Source organism: Cervus elaphus, chromosome 23, assembly GCF_910594005.1.
Source record: "Cervus elaphus chromosome 23, mCerEla1.1, whole genome shotgun sequence".
Lineage (NCBI taxonomy): Eukaryota > Metazoa > Chordata > Mammalia > Artiodactyla > Cervidae > Cervus > Cervus elaphus.
The window spans coordinates 60,321,981-60,345,979 of NC_057837.1; the positions used below are offsets into that span (position 1 = coordinate 60,321,981).

At 46.4% G+C, this 23,999-nt stretch overlaps 1 protein-coding gene across 3 annotated transcripts; it reads left to right on the forward strand.

The window, feature by feature from the left end:
• The first annotated feature begins 1,539 nt into the window (after positions 1-1,539).
• C23H20orf96 (chromosome 23 C20orf96 homolog) lies at positions 1,540-22,928 on the forward strand. Of its 3 annotated transcripts, XM_043883118.1 has the most exons (11): positions 1,543-1,786; positions 2,072-2,120; positions 2,587-2,704; positions 13,307-13,419; positions 15,679-15,837; positions 16,325-16,424; positions 17,491-17,648; positions 17,729-17,830; positions 18,028-18,114; positions 18,800-18,918; positions 22,590-22,928. In XM_043883118.1, exons 1-11 carry the CDS (start codon positions 1,767-1,769, stop codon positions 22,648-22,650), a joined length of 1,086 nt encoding a protein of 361 aa, XP_043739053.1. In that variant the 5' UTR covers positions 1,543-1,766; the 3' UTR covers positions 22,651-22,928. The 3 variants fall into 3 exon arrangements, with proteins under 3 accessions (XP_043739054.1, XP_043739053.1, XP_043739055.1); XM_043883119.1 differs by lacking the exon at positions 18,800-18,918 and having other exon boundaries at positions 1,540-1,786; XM_043883120.1 differs by lacking the exons at positions 1,543-1,786; positions 2,587-2,704 and having other exon boundaries at positions 1,844-2,120.
• The last annotated feature ends 1,071 nt before the right edge of the window (positions 22,929-23,999 follow it).

The following is a 23,999-nucleotide window of genomic DNA, read 5'->3' on the forward strand; positions in this document are numbered from 1 at the left end:
AGTTGCTGCACGTAGGCGTCTCTAGTTGCAGCTTGTGGGTTCTCTAGTTGCTCCTTGGCATGTGGGATCTTAGTTCCCTGACTAGGGAGCGAACCCACATCTCCTGCATTGCAAGGCAGGTTCTTAATTGCTGGATCACCAAACCTTGTGTTCTATGGAAACATTTCCCTATTGAAATGTGACTGATTTCAAATTATTTGCTCCTTCCAAGTTATTTTTTTAAACAGGAAGGCACTTTTAAATCTGTGCTCTATCTAGCAAATCTGAGGTGTGGAGAGAGAACTGGAGTGGGGTAAGGGTGGGAGCTGGTACTTGTAGTCTTGGAGTGAGGGGGAAAGTGGGGTGTTTGTATGGGTGGTGGTGGGAGTAAGCAGTCTGACTGGACATTACTTTGAAGGTATTGCTGACAGATTTGGATGTGGGAGGAGAGATGAGTCAAAAGATGACTTAAGAATGACTCGAGGGGAATTCCCTGGCAGTTCAGTGGTTAGAGCTCTGCACTTTCAGTACAGGCCACAGGCCTTCCTGGGTGTGGCAAAAAAAAAAAAAAGACTCCAGGAAGAGAGTTGCCACTTTGAGTTGGTTCTGGGGAAATATTGAGTGTTAGTTGCCTCTCAGGTACCCAAATGGAGATGCTCAGTAGGCAGTTGGATGTATGTGACTGGAAGAAGATGGAGAAGCTGGAGATGTGAGTCTAGGAGGCATCTGGGTAAAGATCGAATCTGAAGTCACAAAGCTGAAAGGGAGCACGAATGGAGAGAAAACGAGAGGGCTGAGTCTGAGTCCTGGGGCAAACTGGGAGTAAAGGGTGAAAAGGAGAAACGAGGAAAAGAGAAGAAAAGGAGGTGGGGAGCAGCGCTAGAGTGGTTTCCAGGACACCATGTTTAGAAAATGTGTCAAGGAGGGAGTGATCAGTTGTGTCAAATGCTGCAGATAGGCTAAGGAATATGCATACAGAGAAGTTCAGCAAAATGGAGCTCGCTGGAAGCGCTGACAGTGGCAGTTTCAGTGGAGAGGTGGAGAGTGAAAGCCTGATTGAAGAGGCAAAAAGGAATGGGAAACAGTAGGCAAACCTCTTTAGAAGTTTTGCTTTAAAGTGAAGCAGAAATGGGAGGGTAGCTGGATGGGAAGTGTTCGCTTTTTTTTAATGGAAGAAATTAAAATATGTTGGTAACGCAGTGAAAATAATACAGAGGAGAGGGTGATGGAGAAAATGGGGGAAATTCCTGGGGGAACGTCTTAGAGAAAATGAGAGAGGACAGGCTTCAGTGCACAATAGTAGGAATCGAGGTCAGCAGGCAGTTTACACAGTCTCAGCAGGGAGGCATGTGGGTGGGTGAATGAGGTGATGTGAACCTGAGTTTACTGAGTCCCATGATTTTCCCGGTGAAACAGGAAGCAACGTAATTAGCCAAGAGTAAGGATGGAGAAGGACGTGATGGAGGTTTGCTGAGAAGAGGCATATGACATAATTCTTTAGCATGATAGGCGGGGCCAGCTGAGGGGAATTTGAAACCACGATGCGTGGAATGTGGCGAGAGCTACTTTTTCCAGTGCGATATTGGTCCCTCCAGGCGCTCGGTAGTCTGCGTCCGTTTCCTTGGAGACCGAGACAGGCGAGAAAACATTAGGTCTCTCTGGGAAGTTTGAGTGACCTTGGTTACCGCGCGATCCACGCTGAGACAAGGAAGTTCGAGAAGCCGAAGAAACAGGCATCCCCCAAAATCGGGGCCCCAAGCCTCGGGACTCTTCTTCCATTCTCCCTAATGGCGCGTAACTTGCCGAAGTACGTGAAAGGGGTACGGAGGAGCGGTGGAGTGCGCATGCGTGGCCCCCAACGCTAGCGCTGGCTGGGTCCTCTCCGAGTGTCATCTCGCTCTTTTGACCCCGCCCTCTCCCCCACCCTTATCTTCCTAGCCCCGCCTCTCGCGTGTTCTCGGGCTCCCGCTAGGCTTGTGTCCTTAGGGACAGAGGTTTCGGGTTCGAGACCCCATCCCAGTTTAACGCTTGCTGCTTGCATTCCCACGGGTTAGGACTGATGGGAGTTTTCCCCCGCCCCAACACTTTGCAGACGCAGCCACTCTGGGATCGGCTCCACAGTCCCCCAGTTCCAGGTTCTGGTGAGTCCAGGAGGGCTAGCGTCGGTGTGGGGGGTGGGGCTTGCTGACCCGGGGCGTGCCTCAGAACCTCAGTTTTCTCACCATCTTATCAGGAGGTAAGGGTATATTATGCTGCTCTCTCCTTATATCTCTGATTGCATATCTGCTTTCCTATCGGGTCTTTTCTATGCCTTCTGTTTCTCACAGTTCTTAGCACCTCCCCGCCTGGATGTGCTTAGTAAATTCTGGCTGGCTGATGCAAACTTGATAACATTTAGGGAGCACTTACCACATGCTTTACAAATATCTTTTGGAATGTTTGTATCAACCTATGGAGATAGGTTTTTTAATTTGATCAAGTTTACAGATGAGACAATAGAGGCTCAGAGAGGTAAACCCACTTGGTCAAGGTTACAGATATCAGTAAGGGGGGAAGCTGGGATTTGAGACCATGAGCTGTGTGACTGATTTGTGTTATGTCTGATAGGATTATGTTCCATGGCAGCGGTCCAAGCAGAGAGCCAAGCCATCTACTCTGCCTCCAATCCCACCGACTGTGGGCACTAAGAAAAGCGAAAGGAAGACCTGGTCTACCGTCCAGCCAGGTGGGCAGAGGTCCTTGGATGCTTGAGAAGGAGGTGGGGACAGGATGGGGTAGAGGTTCTTGGCCCTTGGTGACAGCATTTATATCAGAGTAGGCTAACTGCTATAACAAACAGTCCCCAGATTTGAAGTATTAATACAGATGCTCATTGCTCATTTATGTCAAAGTACACTTGTGGATCTCGGGGGAGGGGGTAATCTTTTTCACATGATCATTCTGGGGTCTAGGCTCCATCACCTTGTGACTAGGACATCTTGTAAGGTCCTGAAGTCCTCTGTTGGGTCCTTTTGCATCCAGCAGAGAGAAGAAAGAGAGCAAGAGTATGGATGATCTTGTGGGCAGTTCTTTTTCAGGGCCCAGACTTGAAGTGAAACACATCACTCCCACTCATATTCCAGTGTCCTTAACTCAGCCACATGCCCACCCTTAACCCCAAGGAAAGATGGGAAATGTAGTCCAGCTAGGAAAAGAAAACAGAGTTTGGTGAACTTGGAATAATCTCTGCCACATCACTGTCATGCCTTCCAGGGGAGTTCTGAGGCCTTGGCTTAGGCAGACATGGATTCAGATCTTGGTTCTCTCATCTACTCTCTTGGGAAAGTCATTCATCTCTCTAAGTTTCTGTTTCTTCATTTTTAAAATGAGGACACTAATACTTGATATGATTGTTGTGAGAATTAAATGAGAAGAACCGTGTAAAGCCCATTGTTATTCAACCTTATGAGACTCAGCACTCCTTTTAATTACATATTTTGTAATATTCCTTTAGTATCCTGAAATAAACTTCACAGATAATATAATCTACCTATGTATATAATTTAAAAGTTAATATAATGCCCTAACTGTAAAGAAGAAATACAAAAAGAAATGAAAAAGAAATGCAAAATACCAAGAAAAAGAAATGCAAAAAGGCAAAATGGCTGTCTGAGGAGCCCTTACAAATAGGTGAGAAAAGAAGAGAAGCTAAAGGCAAAGGAGAAAAGGAAAGATATATCCACTTGAGTGCAGAGTTCCAAAGAATAGCAAGGAGAAATAAGAAAGACTTCCTCAGTGATCAATGCAAAGAAATAGAGGAAAACAATAGAATGGGAAAGACTAGAGATCTCTTCAAGAAAATTAGAGATACCAAGGGAACATTTCATGCAAAGATGGGCACAATAAAGGGCAGAAATGGTATGGACCTAACTGAAGCAGAAGATATTAAGAAGAGGTGGCAAGAATACACAGAAGAACTATACAAAAAAGATCTTCACGACCCATATAACCACGATGGTGTGATCACTCACCTAGAGCCAGACATCCTGGAATGTGAAGTCAAGTGGGCCTTAGGAAGCATCACTAAGCATAAAGTTAGTGGAGGTGATGGAATTCCAGTTGAGCTATTTCAAATCCTAAAAGATGATGCTGTGAAAGTGCCAGCAACTTTGGAAAACTCAGCAGTGGCCACAGGACTGGAAAAAGTCAGTTTTCATTCCAATCCCTAAGAAAGGCAACGCCAAAGAATGCTCAAACTACTGCACAATTGCACTCATCTTACACGCCAGTAATGCTCAAAATTCTCCAAGCCAGGCTTCAACAGTACGTGAACGGTGAACTTCCACTTATTCAAGCTGGATTTAGAAAAGGCAGAGAAACCAGAGATCAAATTGCCAGCATCTGTTGGATCATCAAAAATGCAAGAGAGTTCCAGAAAAACATCTACTTCTGCTTTATTGATTATGCCAAAGCCTTTGACTGTGAATCACAACACAATGTGGAAAATTATTAAAGATTCGGGAATACCAGACCACCTTACCTGCCTCCTGAGAAATCTGTATGCAGATCAAGAAGCAACAGTTAGAACTGGACATGGAACAACAGACTGCTTCCATATCAGGAAAGGAGCACATCAATGCTGTATACTGTCATCCTGCTTATTTAACTTACATGCAGAGTACCTCCTGCAAAATGCTGGGTTGGATGAAGCACAAGCTGGAATCAAGATTGCCGGGAGAAATATCAATAACCTCAGATATGCAGATGACACCACCCTTATGGCAGAAAGTGAAGAAGAACTAAAGAGCCTCTTGATGAAAGTCAAAGAGGAGAGTGAAAAAGTTGGCTTAAAGCTCAACATTCAGAAAACTAAGATCATGACATCTGGTCCCATCACTTCATGGCAAATAGATGGGGAAACAATGGAAACAGTGACAGACTTTATTTTGGGGGGCTCCAAAATCACTGCAGATGGTGACTACAGTCATGAAATTAAGACACTTGCTCCTTGGAAGTAAAGTTATGAACAACCTAGATAGCATATTAAAAAGTAGAGACATTACTTTGCCAACAAAGGTTCGTGTAGTCAAGGCTATGGTTTTTCCAGTGGTCATGTATGGATGTGAGAGAAGAGAGAGAAGTCGCTCAGTCGTGTCCGACTCCTTGCGACCCCATGGACTGTAGCCTACCAGGCTCCTCTGTCCATGGGATTTTCCAGGCAAGCCTACTGGAGTGGGTTGTCATTTCCTTCTCCAGGGGATCTTCCTGACCCAGATACCAAACCTGGGTCTTCCGCATTGCGGCAGACTCTTTACCCTCTAAGCCACCAGGGAAGCCCAGAGTTGGGCTATAAAGAAAGCTGAGCTCCGAAGAATTGATGCTTTGCGACTGTGGTGTTGGAGAAGACTCTTGAGAGTCCCTTGGATTGCAAAGAGATCCAATCAGTCAATTCTAAAGGAAATCAGACCTGAATATTCATTGGAAGGACTGATGCTGAAGCTGAAACTCCAATACTTTGGTCACCTGATGCGAAGAACTGAGTCATTGGAAAAGACCCTGGTGCTGGAAAAGATTGAAGGCGGGAGGAGAAGGGGACGACAGAAGGATGAGATGGTTGGATGGCATCACCGACTTGATGGACATGCGTTTGAGCAAGCTCTGGGATTTGGTGATGGACAGGGAAGCCTGGCATGCTGCAGTCCTTGGGATAGCAAAGAGTCGGACATGACTGAGCAACTGAACTGAACTGAAAGGAACTGTAAAGTAAAGGAAAAGGCAAGTTATTTACATTTAAATAGCATAGGTTTCAGTATGTAAATGTTCAGGATGGAGCCCACTAGAAGACATGAGCAAGTCATCAGAAGCTTACTCATAGATGTGGCGTCATGGTGAATGTAACGGTTACAAATGCAGACTGACACACGATGGAAATTGGGGATTCAAATTCCAAAAGGGATTTTTCATCGCAACCAGATCTCCAAAGTTGTGTCATCTCTTACTAAAGTTCTAAACAAAACAAGGCACAATCTTCCCCTGATTGTAGCTGCTTCATTGGAAAATTCAGCATTATGTTGTTGTTTAGTTGCTAAGTTGTAAATGACTCTTTGTGACCCCATAGACTGCAACACCAGGCTTCCCTGTCCTTCACTATCTCCCAGAGTTTGCTCAAACTCATGTCCATTGAATCGATGATGCCATCCAACATCTCATCCTCTGTCACCCCCTTTTCCTCCTGCCCTCAATCTTTCCCAGTATCAGGGTCTTTTCCAGTGAGTTGGCTCTTCGCATCAGGTGGCTATAGTATTGGAGCTTCAGCTTCAGCATCAGTCCTTCCATTGAGTATTCAGGATTGATTTCCTTTAGGACTGACTGGTTTGATCTCCTCGTAATCCAAGGAACCCTTGGTAGTCTTCTATAGCACCACAATTCGAAAGCATCGATTCTTCGGCACTTAGCATTCTTTATGGTCCAACTCTCACATCTGTACATGACTACTGGAAAAACCATAGCTTTGACTATATGACCCTTTGTTGGCAAAGTGATGTCTCTACTTTTTAATATGCTGTCTAGGTTTGTCATAGCTTTCCTTCCAGAGAGCAAGCATCTTTTAATTTCTTGGCTGCAGTCACTGTCTGCAATGATTTGGAGCCCAAGAAAATAAAATCTGTCACTGTTTCTGCTTTTTTCCCTTTTTATCAGTTCAGTTCAGTTCAGTTGCTCAGTCGTGTCCGACTCTTTGTGACCCCATGGACTGAAGCACGCCAGGCCTCCCTGTCCATCACCAACTTCCAGAGTTTACTCAAACTCATGTGCATTGAGTCGGTGATGCCATCCAGCCATCTCATCCTGTCATCCCCTTCTCCTCCCTCCTTCAATCTTTCCCAGCATCAGGGTCTTTTCCAATGAGTCAACTCTTCTCATGAGGTGGCCAAAGTATTGGAGTTTCAGCTTCAGCATCAGTCCTTCCAATGAACACCCAGGACTGATCTCTTTCAGGATGGACTGGTTGGATCCCCTTGCAGTCCAAGGGACTCTCAAGAGTCTTCTCCAACACCACAGTTCAAAAGCATCAATTTTTCGGCACTCAGCTTTCTTCACAGTCCAACTCTCACATCCATACATGACCACTGGAAAAACCATAGCTTTGACTAGACGGACCTTTGTTGGCAAAGTAACGTCTCTGCTTTTTAATATGCTATCTAGGTTGGTCATAACTTTGCTTCCAAGGAGCAAGCGTCTTTTAATTTCATGGCTGCTGTCACCATCTGCAGTGATTTTGGAGCCCCCCAGAAATAAAGTCTGACACTGTTTCCACTGTTTCCCCATCTCTTTGCCATGGAGTGATGGGACCAGATGCCATGATCTTAGTTTTCTGAATGTTGAGCCTTAAGTCAACTTTTTCACTCTCCTCTTTCATTTTCATCAAGAGGCTCTTTAGTTCTTCTTCACTTTCTGCCATAAGGGTGGTGTCATCTGCATATCTGAGGTTATTGATATTTCTCCTGGCAATCTTGATTCCAGCTTGTGCTTCTTCCAGCCCAGCATTGCTCATGATGTACTCTGCATATAAGTTAAATAAGCAGGGTGACAATATACAGCCTTGATATACTCCTTTTCCTATTTGAAACCAGTCTGTTGTTCCATTTTTAGAGTTACATGTAAAACAAAACCAGGTTCTGGGATCAGATCATTATCATCGAATTTTACCTATGTCAGTATCTAGTAGGACTTAGAAAAGTTAAACAGGAGAGGAGAATTTTGTGTTCTGTGGGGTTGTCCTGATGGTGAGATGTTGGAGCCCCAGTATCTATGTGAACCACAGATTCCCCCAGCAGTATATGTAAACACCCCTGTTGAATTGCTGAGAGTCATTGATGTAAAGTGATGAGCACACGACATTGTGATAGTGACAGAATTTTTGTCTTTGGTCCTAGACCCTATTCAAGCAGCACCTACAAGGAAACACTTGCCCTTTCCTTTCACTGGGAAAGCAGTGAGGTATGTGATAGACACAGCTACAACCAGAACAAGAGCAATTAACATATTCCAAGGACATATGTACTAGATACTATCTGAGCACTTTACGCATATCGCTTCATTTAATCTTCCCAACAGCCCTGTGAGATGGGTGCTGTTGTTATCACCTCCTCTTACAGATGAGGAACCTGAAGCACACATAGGTGCAACTCGCAAGGTCATACAGGTAGGAGGGGGCACAGCCAGGCTGTGATATTTGGCAGTTTGGCTCCAGGACCCACCGTCAGCCACTGGAGAAATGTAGACCTGAGCTGGTGTTCCTGTTTCCCTTCTTGTTAGGAATTCCATCTGAGTTACTGATCCCAGCCTGTTTCCTTTCCTGTGGAAACAGGCACAAAGATTCCTGCCTTACTCAAGTGTAATCTATGTAGATAACAACAGTTAGCATTTGCTGAGGACTCATTTTGTGTTAGGCTCTATTGTAGAGGCCTTATTTGTTCATTCATCCATTCATTCACTCACTCATTCATTCATATGTCCATTCAGCAGCAGCCATTTGCTGAGCCCCCAGTGTACACAGCATTGGGCTGAGTGTTGTTGACTTAGGAGAAAGATTGGTTCCTAGCCATGTAGAGTTCATAGTCCCAAGCTCACACATGTAATTACACAAAATTTTAAACACACTTGTAGGGACTTACATGGTGGTCCAGTGGTAAAGAATCCGCTTTCCAATGCAGGGGACTTGAATTTCATCCCCGGTCGGGGAACTAAGGTCCCAATGCTTTAGGACAACTAAATCTGCTGTGCTGCAACTAGAGAGCCCATGAGTCACAGCAAAGTGTGGCAAAAAAAAAAAAAACAAAAAAAAAAAAAAACCCCACTTATAATTGAAGGAAGTCATTTCCTTCAATGAATGAGAAGCTCATTCATGGGCTTCTCTGGTGGCTCAGTGGTAAAGAATCCGCCTACAATGCAGGAGACGCAAGTGACGAGGGTTCAGTCCCTAGGTCAGCAACATCCTCTAGATGAGGCAATGGCAACCCACTTCAATATTCTTTTTTTTTTTTTTTTCACTTCAATATTCTTACCTGGGAAATCCCATGGACAGAGGAGCCTGGTGGGCTACAGTCGCTGGGGTCACAAAGAGCCAGACACGACTGAGCAACTGAGCACGTATGCATGATCTCATTCACTTCTGGAAATGGTGTCATCACCACTTTACAGATAAGGACACTGAAGCTTGGGTTGGTAGCATGTCTTGTGGAAAGTCATGTCCTTGGGGGCAGCTTTTGAGTATGAAAAAAAGATAAATCTGCTGATTCCACTAAGATGGAGTAGCCCCATTCCTTCCTGGTCCTCCCTTTTGCAACTGAAAATCCCTGGACATTACACAACAGAGGCTCTGAAAACTGGAAAGAAGAAAGTGGGCTGCTAGAATGGGAAGCATACACCATCATCTGGCCTTCATGCTGAATTTCAACAAGAGATTGTCTGCTAAAAAAAAGATGAAATAGGATCCAGAGTAATATCTAAAACATCCAAGATACAATCAGAATCATCCATCATACCAAGAATGGGAAAAATCACAACATGAATGAGAAAAGACAGACACCAATACTGAAATGAATCAGATAGAATTATTTACTGTTCTTATTTATAGATGACATGACTGTCTACATAAAAAATCTGAGGGAATCTACTATATCTAAAAAGAAACTAGAAGTAATGAGTTGATCAAGGTTGCAGGATACTAGCACAACACACGAAAACCCATCACATTTCTATGTACTAGTAATAAATATGTAGAAATCAAAATAAAAACCACGATACATTTACAGTCACACCAAAGAAAATGAAATATTTAGGCATAAACTTAGCAAAACATCTATAGGATCTGTAAACTGAAATCTATATAATGCTGATATAAGAAACAAAGAAGACCTAAATAAATGGAGAAACATACTGTGTTCATGGATTAGAAGACTCAATACAGTAAAGATGTCAGTTCTCAGATTGATTCATGCTTAATGCATTTCCAGTCAAAATCCCAGCAAGCTTTTTTGTAGACATGGACAGGTTTATTCTAAAATTTATACAGAAAAGCAAGGCCCTAGGATAGATAAGACAATTTAAAGTGAACAACATCGATGGAGAAGGAAATGGCAACCCACTCCAGTATTCTTGCCTGGAAAAGTCCATGGACAGAGGAGCCTGGCGGGCTGCAGTCCATGGGGTTACATGACTGAGCATGTGTGCACGAGGGTGGAGGGAGATGGGCTGGTAGCATAAACTGGTAGAACTGAAAAAAAAATAATAAAGTTAACAACATTGGAAGAATCACTTTACCTGATATTAATGCCTACTATTTGGTTATAGTAATCAAAACAGCATCGTATTGATAGAGAGACACATAGATCAATAGAACAGAATAAAAAATCAGAAACAGCCACACAAATACCCAAGCAATTTTTGATAAAGGTGCAAAAACAGTGGAGAAAAGAAAGCCTTTTCCACAAATGGTGCTAGAGTAGATGGACATCCACAGATGAAAAAATGAACTTCTATTGAAGTCTCACAACTTATACAAAAATTAACCCAAAATGTAAATTTAAAATGAAATCAAAATTAAATGTAAAACAGTAAAACTTGGAAAAAACATGAGAGAAAAATCTTTGGGACTGATGGCCAAGTGAAGAGTTCTTTGTCTTCATACCAACAGCAGATTCATAAAAGAAAAATGGAATAAATGAACAGGCAGGATTGCATAAAAATTTATGACTTCTGTTCTTTTCACAGTCTTAACAGAGATTAAGTATGAAGCTATGTACTTGGATAAAATGTTTGCAAACCACATACCTGACAGAGGACTGCTTTGTGGAATATATTGGGAACCCTCAAACTCAACAGAAAAACAATTCAGTTAAAGAGTTAAAGGCAAAAGACTTGAAGAGACATTTCACCAGAAGAGGAAATACATATGGTAAATAAGCACAGGAAAAGATGTTCAACATCATTATCTACTAGGGCTATGCAAATTAAACCAGAATGGGGGTGTCACTGAACTTCTATCAGGATGACTAAAATGAAAAATAGTCATAATATCAAGTGTTGGCAACAACGAGAGATTGGGTCATTCATTTCTAATGAAACCAAGCACACATTTCCCATAATGATTCGACAGTTGCACTCTTGGGCATTTATTCCAGAGAAGTGAAAACTTATGGTTACGCAACACCCAGTGCATGACAGTTTCACTGTAGCCTGATTCATAATACCCTCAAACTGGAAACAGTCCAGATGTCCTTTAATGAGTGAGTAGTTAAAGAAACTATGGCACATCCATTCCATACAACATAATACTATTCAGAAGGAAAAGGAAAGAACTTTTGATACATTCACTAACTTAGATGAATCTCCAGTGAATTATGCTGAGTGAGAAAAGCCAATCTTAGAAGTGTCATATTGTTAGACTCCATTTGTATAACATTCTGGGAATGACAGAACTGTAGAAATGGAGAACAGATTCATGATTGCCAGCAGTGGGAGGAGGATGGAAGGAGAGGGAAATGGGTATGGCAATACAAGGCCCCAGGAGCAATCCTTTGTGTTTGTGGAAATGTTCTGTAGCATGCCGTCTTTCAGTGTCCTGGTTGTGATACTGTGCTTAGTTTTATAAGATGTTACCATTGGGAGTAACTGGGTTAAGGAAACACAAGATTTCTTTGTATTATTTCTTAAAACTGCATGTAATCTGAATTTATTTCAAAATAAAAAGTTTAATTAAAAAAAGATAAATCAGGGCTACCACCACTAATGAAAAGAAATACTCGTTATTAAACCGACAAATCTTCCTAAGTATTTAAGTTCAACCTACAAATGTTATAATTTTTAAAAACCCTTGTAAAGGAGGTTTTGGAACTTGGTTAATTAAATTCCCTTAAATTGTTTAAGCTACGTTTAAAATTTAATATATACATTTTCACTTTCAAAAAGTTCACTTGTTCTGATTAACAAAACCATTGGGCATGTAATATAATTCTTGTATATCTAATAAATAAACTTCTAAATGTGGGTAATCTTATGTTCTCTTAAAAGTTGTGGTAATTTATATACATTTAATAAGATTGTGTTAAACCTTGCAACTTAAAACAAATCTAAATCAAAATCTCATATACATATTTTGAATTAGAATCACAAGGGACTTCCCTTGGGGTCCAGTGGCTAAGACTGAAGGTAAGGGGCCTGGGTTCCATCCCTGGCAGGGGAACTAGATCCTACATGCCACAACTGAAGATCCTGCATGCTGCAACAAAGATCAAAGATCCTGCATGCTGCAACTAAGACCTGGTGCAGCCAAATAAATAAATAAAAATAAATATAAAAAAATAAATATAAAAAATTAGAATTACAAGAGTAATGTATTAATCACTCCACCTCTCAGTTTCAAGTAAATATCGGATAATTCATAACTTTAACTCAAAATTACTCTAATTTGCCTTGTCACCTCAGTACTTAATACTAAATGACAGATACCAATCCATTAAAGAAATACTATTTTTTAAAATGAACTGGGTTGCACCTGTAACAGGGCCTTTGAGGGCAGCATTTGTGATGGTTTGTGTGATTTGCCTCACATTGGTGCAGGACACGCCAAGAGGAAACAGGGATTCTTGGAACATGCCCTCTGAGTGTCTTCTGCTCTGAATTATTTTCGTATACTTCGTATCTGGCAGGACCACAGCTTTTACAGGTATTTCAGAGACAGTGTTTTGCTTGGCTCCTGTATCTTTATCTGATGCTGTGGTCCTGATCCCAGTTCTCAGGTCACTGGTAATAACAATGACAACTGGTAATTCATATTTGCACTGAATATGTGTTAAGCGCTATTCCAAACACTTTAAAGGACAGTAACTTCTTATTTAGTCTTCACGACAATCCTGTGAGGTAGGCATGATGATGATTCTTGTATTATAGAGTAATGGGGAAGTGAAGGGCAGAGAGGTCATGTGAGCTGCCAGATTCAAACCCAGGCTGTCTGGCCCGTTAAGTTATTGCTTTTAACCCCTTTCCCTCCTGAGCTTACCATTGGCCAGCTCGGGGGGGGAGAGATGAGGGTGTCTGGCCATCTCCCGCTGCTACCCGTCACTGTCCCTCTGTTCAACCGCACAGTCAGTGTGGTATGTGGAAGTTCCCTGGGCTTCGCTGTCCTTTATAACAACGACCAGAGTGGGGCCTGGGAGCTTATTGATGGATGTGAGCTTTGGCCTCTGTCTCACCGTCATACACTCTAAGGCCATGAGTGGATGCAGTTGGGGCCTGGGCTGTCTGACTCTTTCTCCTGACTCTCTCTCTGTCCTTTCCCATGCCCTAGGGTGGCAATCCAAGCCTACCTTGTGGATGACAAGCCAGCCGAGGAATCCACTAGAGCTGCGCAGAGGAAAGTTGGACTCTGGGAAGACACAGGCCACAATCCGACTAATGAGGGTATGAGCATCCTCCCACGGGCACTGGGGGCCAGGGCCGGGGGTGGGGGATGGTGATAGCAAACATGCCCTGAGCACCCACTTCATGGGTGCCTGCCTGCAATCTTGTTCTCCTCACAGCAACGCCATGGGCATGCTTATCATCAGCCCTATTTTACAGCAGGGAAAACTGAGGTGCATGGATGCAGTACCAGGGGTCAAAGCCAGTTAGGCAAAGATTTGCCTTTGTGTTTAAGATTCAGGAAAATGATTGGAATAATTTTATTTCACTGCATTAGGAATACAATCAAGTGGCTTGTTCATTTAAAAACTCTGGGAAATTAACCTTTCATGAAATACAGTGCATCTTGAAGCAAGACTTAGGAGCTTCCTGTTAAAACTTTTCACATCAACTGATAGAACTTTTGATCATTGGTTTTCTCAAAATCTGTTGTTTATTATGGCTTCTGAACAATGTTTCAAAGTATTTGAAATGAACTAGAAGAAGTTGGGGCATTAGTGTCCATAGCAGAAAGTAACATACCAAATATTATAAATACTACAAAATATTATAGAAGAATTCTTAACTTCTTCAGGAAAGTTTTTAATAGCCCAGTGAACAATGATTGTTATATAAAGAAATAGGGAGAAATGTATTTGCCTTGAAATCGTTTTTTCCCCTTTAACCTTCAATTTTTCAAAAATGAGTTATTAGAGGCAGTCCAGTATTCTTAAAGGAGGAACTCATATTTCTGATGTTATTTTTATCCTAACTTTAGAAGGGTTATGTGTTTTTGTTTGATATGAAACATGAACCTGGACAATTGGCTCTAAAACCTGTGCTCCTATCCAGTTCCTAATACTCTCTTTTATAATCATTCATTTGTTTAGTCAACAAATATTTGAGCATCTACTGTGTCCCAGACCCTGTTCTAAGTGTGGGAATTCACCAGTGATGTGACCTCTGACCTTAGGGAGCTCACAGTCTACAAGGGGAGACAGATAACAAACAAGATAGATAAAAATATGATATGTGTAGTGAAGATAAGAGCTACGAAGAAGTATAAAATAAGGTTAGGGGGCTAAAGGGGCACAGAGGAGGGGGTGGCCATGACCGTTTTAGGAGGGTGGTCAGGGAAGGCTGTCAAGGCGGTGACATCTGAGGCAGGAATGCTCCAGGCAGAAGAACTGGAACTGCAAAGGCCCTGAGGTTCATAGGAGTCCCCGGGCTGCTGTTGCTGTGTGCAGAATGGGCTGTGGGGACAACGGGGAACAGAGCAAGAACGCAGAAACGACCCAGTTGGTTTGTTCTTGGAGTTGGAATAGGATTCTGACTCTGCCCCTCAGCCTCAGGACAGTTTTTTATTCAAGCAATAACTCCTGAGAGTGCCAGCGATGTGTCAGGCACCAAGCTGGGTGCTGGGGAGATAGCCATGAACATGATCCCAGAATCCGTGCTATGATGGAGCTTGTACTTCAGTGGGGAGACACATAACAAATTAAAAAAACCTCCAAAGAATATTTCCCCATCAGTTGATTCAGCCCACCCTTATGGAGCTCTAGGCACTGTTCTGTGTGTGTGTTGGAGATACAGCTGGGACGAGATAACCAAAGCCCCTGCCCTCCTGGCTGTAAAATTCTAGTTGGGAAGACAGACAAGAAAGAAGAAAATAAGAAAAATATGTTGGGACTTCCTTAGTGGTCCAGCGGTTAAGACTTCTTTCAATGCAAAGAGGGCTTCCCTGGTGACTTGGGGTAAAGAATTCGTCCGCGATGCGGGAGACTGTGGTTCCATCCCTGGGTCGGGAAGTTCCCCTGGAGAAGGGAATGGCTACCCACTCCGGTATTCTTGTCTGGAGAATCCCATGGACGGAGGACCCTGGCGGGCTACAGTCCATGGGGTCGCAAAGAGTCAGACACGATTGAGCGACTAACACACAACCATAGTTCACTGATTCTAAGAAGCCACTGGTCATAAGGCGCACCTTTATCTTAATAACGCGCTAATAAAATATTTTTCAACTAGACTGTAACACGCCGCCAGCTGTAAGATACAGCTCCACCCCAAAGTGTAAAATTATGGGAAAATGGGTGTTTCAGAAAGGATAAAATAATTCAAGGTGCTCTGACCTGCAGACAATAGAGAACCGCCGCGGTGGCATTTATCAGTCGGGGCCACAAGGGGGCGGATTGCGGCGGGAGGGACGTGGTCCCTGGGCTCCCGGAGGTGCCTGCCGGCCCCGCGCACCGCCGCCTCCCTTCGCTGTCTCTCCGCCCGCAGACAATGCTGCGGAACCGACGAACCTCGTACCAGGAGCTCTGCGACCACGAGGACTTCCTCACCAAGCTCTGTGGGGAACTGATCAAGACCATCCAGGACACAGAGGACAGCGCGGCCCTGAAAGTGCGGATGCTGCTGCAGCAGCAGGACGTCTACACGGTGATTCTCCCCGCCGTGGCCCCGCAGCCCCGCCGCCGCCCCGAGCCGCCCTCCGGCCCGCGACACCGCCCCTCCCGAGCCCTCGGGCGCCCTCTCCTGCTTTCTGCCGGCCTCTCCCGGCCGGTTGCAGAAGCTCCTTCCTCCGTCTGGAAGATAGCATCTTTTACACACTCCACTCTCCCCGCCCCCCGCACCCCGACCTCGACTGGGGGTGGGGTGGGGACTCATCCCAGTTCACTGATTAGCTGGAAGTCTCTGAGTCAACCTCTGAGCCCCATACAAGTGGGGCACAATAGCGCTCACCCAGAAAAGGAGTTGCACCTGGCACACAGGAGGTGTGGGCTCCAGTGTGGGGTTGGGTCTGCGGACCCCTCTGAGGAAGTACTGAGTTCTCTGACGGTCCTTGCTTTGGCAGCACCAGAGGAAGCCGGGGTGGTGGGGTGGTGGGGGTGAGCTAACGCCCCCCCCCCTCCCCGCACTCCCATAGACCATCACTGACGTCTTGGAGTACTCCAACAAGAAGAAGCTGCACCAGATGAAGTGTGAGCTCCAGGAATGGGAGGAGAAGGAGGAATCCAAGATCCATAGTAAGTATCTCTCCGCGGATTAGTTGACCCTCACTTGGCTCTCTAGGGGAAGCCATCAGCCCCACCACCTCGCTTCTGAGGCAGAGGGGACTGCTAAGATGCACAGCGACAGCTTACTTACCACTTAGCACTTGCAGGCCCTATGTGCTTTTTTTTGCGGACATACTTGCAGTCCTTACAACTATCTCTAAGGCAGGGAAGTTTTTCTTTTCTCCCATTTTACAGATGAGGAAACTGAGGCTAAGGGAAATGAAGTAGCCTGCTGAAAGTTATACAGCTAGGAGCCAGCATCCAGTCCCAGCCTGAATGTTTCCTGCCAAGGTTCCTCTGGGAGTTGGTGGCTGGACAGATCACTGGTCACAGATTTGTTGAGCCTGTGTTTGTTTTCCCCTGGTGTGTCAGGCAGCTTCAGACACTTGGGATCCCCTCCATGGAGGGTGGCAGGATAGACTGCCTTTATTTATTTCTTTTTTTTTTTGGCTGAGCAAGGTCTTCGTTGCGGTGTGCAGGCTCTTCGTTGCAGCTTGCGGGCTTTCTCTAGTTGCGGAGCACAGGCTCTGGAGTGTACAGGGCGCAGTAGCTGCAGTTAGTAGGCTTCTCTAGTTGTGGCGTGTGGGCTTAGTTGCCCTCCAGCATGTGGGATCTTAGCTCCCCGACCAGGGATCAAATCCTCATCCCCTGCATTGGGAGGCAGATTCTTAACCACTGGACCACCAGGGAAGTCCCAGGATAGGCTGTCTTAATTCTTCCCTGTCACCCCATCTCCCCAGGCTTGGTGCCGAGGATCAGGCACCGGGATAGTTTGTTTCCTCTTTTGGGTAGGTTGTTGCTTCTTCTCCTGTGAAGTCAAAGCGTTTTCTGGGGGCTTACCCCTCCATCACCTTCCAGCCATGTTTGGGCTTGTTTCAGCCCAGACCCCAATCCAGATGAGATCAGGCATGTTCAGGGTGGTACAGCTGTAGACCCAGACCCCAATCCACTGGCTAAGGAGAACTTTACTTCTCGGGTGGCTCTGGAGTGGTCCCTGAGGGACGATCCTGCCTTCTTTCCCTCCTGATCTCGTCAGACCTGGAGCAGCAGGTGGAGCAGCTGGATGCCCAGATCGAGAAAGTCCGTGAGCAGGTGAGCTTCGTGAGCACCTACAAGGACCACGAGTACCCCATCAAGTTGGTACAGGTGGCCAACCTCGTGCGTCAGCTGCAGCAGGTGAAGGACAGCCAGTTGGTAGGTGAGCCCCTGGTTTTGCCTCACCTGACCTTGTGGGAGGCAGGGTTGGTGGCCAACACCTTCCTGCCGACCCCTAGGATGAGCTAGATGAACTCAGTGAGATGTGCAGAATGGTCCTGGCATCTATGTCCAACCAGATTCAGAATAAGAAAAAAAACCTTCTGAGGTCTCTGGTGGTGGTGAGTAGCTAGCCACTGTGGCAGTTATCCGGGTCCTGCCCCCAGCCCTGCTTTCTTAACCCTGTCCTCTGCCCTCAGGCCCACCACATGCCCATCTGCTACCCAGGGCAGGGGTAGACACTGGGGCCAGTCTAGGGGGCCAGACTTCTAGGGGGCCCCTTCTAGGGGGCCAGAAGAAGATTTTCCTTCTTCCACAGAAAATCCAGCGTGCCAATCAGGAGACTCTCCTGCAGAAGACCTGGAATACCCGGGTTATACTGAAATACATGGACAAGTTCCGAGAAGTAAGTGGGTGGTAATGGTGGTGGTCCCCCCTGTGTGAGAGCGGGGGAGTGGGTGGTCCCCAGGACCTCTGAGGCGGTCAGGCTTGTCCTGATCTGGGGCTCATGAGGTCTCTGGTGTTTGTCTTCCTCCTTGGCTGTGCTATTAATGTCACTTGTCTTCCATCTGAGAAGGGAACTTGTCCTGGAGTAGGCCTTGCCTCATTAACCACCACCACCAGCCGTGACCCATCGGCAGCATCACCAAGCTTCACCCACACAACCATCACTTTACTATCACTACCCACTCCTTGTCTTCACCTCTTAATTCTTGACATTGACCATCACTCAAGACCATGTTAATGAATTCCATGATCACCACCCTCTGACGGTAATTTTCGTTATCTTGCACCTTTATCAGTTGTCTGCGTGAATGACCTTCATCACCTCCACCAACCCCCACTAATTCTCACTGTTGAGCACTGCCACCCCCGGCAGCCTGTCTCCCCTCACCTTTTTCAGCACCATCAAACGTTGTCAGTAACTCATGAGTCAGCCCTGCCCTGCAAGGAGAGAGCCCGCTTTGGAGTCCAGAAATCCCAATGACAAAGCCCAGGCCATTTCCCTAGATGTCCTTATTCATGCATTTTGCCCTTTTCTTCTGTTGGTTGGAGGATGTTTGGTTTCTACTTTCACCTGCTTTCCTCAGTTTATAGACCGTTTTGAGGAGGAAATACCTAGATTAAGGGCTGAGATGGAACAGCTGGAAGCTCAGATCTGGGAACCCCGAGAGATCGTATTTGCGGACGTTCTACTTCGGAGATCCAAGTAGGTGGCCCTTGAGCAGCACCTCTTACACTAGCCATGCTCTGGGCTTGAGCAAGCTCTCTGTTCTTGGGGGGCTCGCTGGGGGAGAAGGCAGGACCTATGCAGGGGGGTCAGGAGACTGGGTGTTTGCCACTGACCATGCGGTAGCTGTGACCTTTTGCCATCTCTTGGCCTGAGTGTCTGTCTGCACATAGCAGGCTGAGTTAGGTAATCTCCCTGGACCTTCCAGTTCCAGGTTCCGTGTCTCAACCAAGCGGGTGTACCCCTGAGCTCCCAGGCTGTTCAGGAAGACGGTGTTGAGTAGGATGGTTGGCTCCAGGGAAGAATGGCCTGGAAGGCACTCTGCAAGGAGAGAATGGTGTTCTGTCTGTGGGGCAGACTTCTGGGGCCCAAAGGGAGAACTTCCTTCCAAAACCAATTCCCCCACCCGACCTCCCAAGGGGCAGGCCCTCCCTGTTTGAGCATGGGGATCCCCCCAGGCCATGCCTCTCCAAGTGGGGCAGTTCCTGCCATTTGCCAATTATTTTTCTTCTCCTTAGCTTCTGTGTCTGTCTCCTTCTCTTCCTCTCCCTTTCCTTCTTCCTTCTCTACCTCTTCATTCTCCTCTTAAGTTTCCTTCAAAAGTGCTGTCAGATCTACAACAGGCCTATGAAGCCCCAGGCATGATGAGGGCAAACAGTCCTTGGCTCTGCCACCACAGAGCCGAGGATGGGACCAGATGTGAATCGATAACGAGCCACAGATAAATGTTGCAGCTGAGATGAGAGCTGCTAAAGAAGAGGTGTGGGTGTGGTGACAGGAGAGCGTGGCCTGGACAGAGAGGTGTCAGGAGTGGCAAAGAGGTCTCCCTAAAAACGTGACCTTTTTTTTTTCTGACTGTGCTGGGTCTCCACTGTGGCGCACGGGCTTCTCTCATTGTGGCGTGTGGGCTTAGTTGTCCCACGGCATGTGGGATCTTAGTTCCCAGACCAGGGATCGAATCCGCATCTCCTGTATTGGAAGGCAGATTCTTCACCACTGGACCACCAGGGAAGTCCTGAGAATGTGACATTTTTAAACTAAAGTCTGAAGGATTATTCATAGAAGCTCACTGGGCCAAGGGGGCTGAAGGGGAAACTGAAGAAAGAATGTTTCTAGGTGGTGGTGCTGGCATCTCAAGATGTGCTAAGTAGGCCCCATTGTCCCTACCTGCGCTCTGGACACGCTGAAATAAGAATGAAAGGGGCAAGGTGACATGGGCCAGACTCTCACTTTTACCCGATAGAGCTGATTTTAGAGAATGTAGCTTATATCTCCACGCGTGTTGGCTTCTGAATACCAACCCGGAATTAGGCAAATGGAGTTCTGTGGTCAGTTGCATGGGAGCAAAGGAGACTGTAGTCCTTGCAGGCTGCTCATTACTGACAGAGAATGGGCCAGGGCTATCCAGGCCCCATTCCTCTCTCCAGACTCCTTTCAGGTTGTTATACATCCTTCCTGGGCAGAGTGAGTAAAGAGATGGAGAGAGGCCAGGAGCAGTATGCCCATTGATGGTGTATGCCCCTTGATGACAGTATGCCCATTGATGCCCTTCCATGGGCAGGGAGACGCCAGGAGTGGGAAGAAGCTGTCTCCTCCTAGAATGTGGGAATGGCACGCTGCTAAGTAGAACTTTTCCATCCAAAACATGCACTGGAATCACCTGGAAATCTTGTCAATAAGAAGATTCTGAATCAATAGGCCTGGAGTGGGGCTCAAGAGTCTACATTTCTAAGCAGCTCCTGGGAGATGCTGAGGTGCTGATCCCTGGACCACAGGCTGAGCAGTGAGGCTGTAGATGTGTGGTAGGAGGGAAGTTGGTGTTTATGGGGAGCTGAGTGAGGTTGGACTGCAGAGTGTTGGGGAGAGTAATGACAGCCCCGTCCCTAGGGACTTCCATGCAGGGCCCTGTAGACCAAACATATTTGATCCTGAAAGCAAAGAACTTTTTTTTTTTTTTGCCCATACTACTTGGCATACAGGATCTTAGCTCCCTAATCGGGATCAAACCTGTGCTCCCTGCAGTGGAAGTGTGGGGTCTTAACCACTGGACCACCAGGGAAGTCCTAAGTAAAGACTTTTCAAGCTCAGTGATGACATCAGATTTGCATTCCAAGAAAAGACACTTTGAAAAGAATATGGAGAAGATATTGGAGAGGCCGTGTTCGGAGTCCAGTTGGTTGTGATGGTGGTTGTGTGTGGAGTGGGTGGTTGGGAGTGACTTGGCAAGGATGGGTGGCAGAAGAGAGAGGAGAGATGGACGGAGTGGAGAAATATTTAAGAAGGTGAATCTGTAGGACTTGGTGATATTTGGATATGGGAAGCACAGTACAGGGAGGTGTCAAGAATGACCCTTGGGTTCCTGGCTTTTGTAACAGGGTGGGTAGTGGTACCAAGCCCAGAGAGAGGGAAGACTGGGACTGGGGGTGAAGGATGCATATGTAGGTTAATCAGCACTTGATTTGGACACTGAGTTTAAGTTATGGAGACCTGAGCGTGGAGCCAACAGGTAGGGAGCTGGGGGTATAACTGTAGATCTCAGAAGACAGACTTTGGCTGGAAATGGAAATTTTGGCAATGCCAGTACAAGCTGGAATCAAGGTTGCTGGGAGAAATATCAATAACCTCAGATATGCAGATGGCACCACCCTTATGGCAGAAAGTAAAGAGGAACTAAAGAGCCTCCTGATGAAGGTGAAAGAGGAGAGTAAAAAAGCTGGCTTAAAACTCAGTATTCAGAAAATAAAGATCATGGCATCCAGTCCCATCACTTCTTGGCAAATAGATGGGGAAACAATGAAAACAGTGACATTTTATCTTCTTGGGCTCCAAAATCGCTGCAGACAGTGACTGCAGCCATGAAATTAAAATACGCTTGCTCCTTGGAAGAAAAACTATGACAAACCTAGACAGCATGTTCAAAAGTAGAGATATCACTTTGCCGACAGAGGTTCATATAGTCAAAGCTATGGTTTTTGCAGTAGTCATGTATGGATGTGAGAGTTGGACTTTGAAGAAGGCTGAGAGCTGAAGAGTTGATGCTTTTGAACTGTGACTGAGTGACTGAATGACAGTGCAGAGATGCATTTTTTTTTTTTTTTACTATTACTTTGAGCGATTTCAAATGTATAGAAAAGTTGAGAGAATACTGTGATGAGTACCCAGTTACCCATCTAGTTTTCGAACTTGTTATATTTTGGCCGTATCGGCTTCATCTTCATTTCTTCCAGACCCTCCCCATTTGCCAGGTGAGGAAACAGAGGCTCGCCTGGGGTCTGTCCCCAGTGAAGGCGGGAGGCTTGGAGAGGAAAAGCAGTGTGTTTGAGGTGACACAGAGCCAGGCTTGCAAAACCATCATTCTGACTCCAGAGAGAGCGCTCATCCTGAAGGGCCCCAGCGCTTGAGAGCTGAGCGCCTGCTCCCTGTTGACCTCAGACCTCTGTAGGGGAACATGAGTCCTGCCAAACCAATTCCTGTTTCATTTTGATGTGTGTGTGTGTGTGTGTGTGTGTGTGTGTGTGTGTGCAGGTTGTTTTGGAATGGGGCTCCCCAGTACCAGTGTTCTAAAGGTCAGGGTTCCCCTGAGGCCATGCGCCCCTACCTGCAGCTCTAGTGCTTGGCCTCTTACACCCCCGCTTTGCTCTTCCCTACAGGTGCACCCCCGACATGGACGTCGTCCTCAACATCCCTGTGGAAGAGCTGCTGCCCTTCTAGTTGGTGGGGCTGGGGGCCAACCCTCCTTCCCTGGTCTCTCCCCCCTTCCCGGAGCCTTGAGTTCTCTCCTAAGGCCACGCCCCTGAATGGGGGCCAGCCTGCTGTTCCTTCCCTCCTCACTCCCTCCCTCTTTCCCCACTTTCTTTTCCTCTCTCCCTTCCTTTCTTCTTTCCTCTCCTGCCCCTCATTCTTTCTGATTGGAGCTGCTACTTGGGCCAGGTAGGAATTCCTAGGCGAGTCCTTTTTACCAATAAAGTTGGGCTTGCCCTGGTCTTTGCTGGTGCCTGGGGCTTCCTAAGGCGTGGTAGGAATAGATTTTGTCTTAAGATAAGAGGTGGATAACTGTGCTGCCTTCATCTGGGGCTCAGAACTTCTCAACAAGTGCTGGAGGGACCCCCCTGCCTGAGTCTCCATGGTTCTGTGGCCCCAGCCGCCCCCTCCCTGGTGCAGTGGGAGCCCAGTTTTCCCTCTGATTTGTGCCCAGATCTTTTGAGACCAGTGCCTGGGTGGAGGGGGGACGCCTGGAGTTTGATACCCCTGGGAACTTGTTGAACCTTCACTGCTGCTGTCCATCTCTCTTACAATCCAGTCGTCTGTCTGTCCACCGCCTGTATTCTCACTGTACATGGCCATGAATGCCAACTCACCCTCGGGTGCCCGGTCAGGCACCGTTCCCCACCACATAGTCTTCCAAGGTGAACTTAGAGGGCTGATGCCTGGGCCCCCTTCAAGCAAGGGCTTGTTGCTCGGGTTACTGGGAGGGGCATTGGCAGGCATCCTCCAGCTGCCAGTCCCATCGGGGTTTGTGTGAGGTGCAGAGAGCCCGGCCCCTTCCCACCTCTGATGATGCTCAATGTGCAAACATCAAAGACTCCTCTGGCTCCACAGCTCTCTGGAGGGTTGGTGGAAACTGCCCCTGGGTCTGCACTGTAGCTCAACTTCCTTGTCTTCCCAGCCCTGCCTAGCCCTCTCTTCTCTCCCTCAGCTGATCCCAAGGACACTCAGTAATCAAAGCTTGTACCCTAGGCTCTGTCTTAGAGTTGGCCTCCCTGGGGACCTAGTCTACCCCCTATTCCCAAGAGCCTCTGATGACTCACAGATCCCCTCTGTGTGTTGGGAGACTTTGGGTTACAGGTGACAGAACACCCAAGTCAAATTGGCCTAAACAGTAAAGGGCTCAGGTACATATGTCTTGATGAGGTGAGGCTTTAACCAGAAATCAAGTGATGACACCAAGGACCTGGTTCCCCCTTTTTCTCCTTTGTTTTCCACGTATTTCCCCTTGCTGAGGTCGGCACTCCTTGTGGTCCCAGAATGGCTGCCAGCATTTCCTAGGGTGTTATGATTCT

Bases quoted from the DNA above. Each gene is read 5' to 3' on its own strand.
- C23H20orf96 (XM_043883118.1), top strand. From the start codon at position 1,767: ATGGCGCGTAACTTGCCGAA. The intron at 2,705-13,306 runs GTGGGCAGAGGT...CCCATGCCCTAG, and splicing joins CTGGTCTACCGTCCAGCCAG to GGTGGCAATCCAAGCCTACC. The intron at 17,649-17,728 runs GTAGGTGAGCCC...GCCGACCCCTAG, and splicing joins AGGTGAAGGACAGCCAGTTG to GATGAGCTAGATGAACTCAG.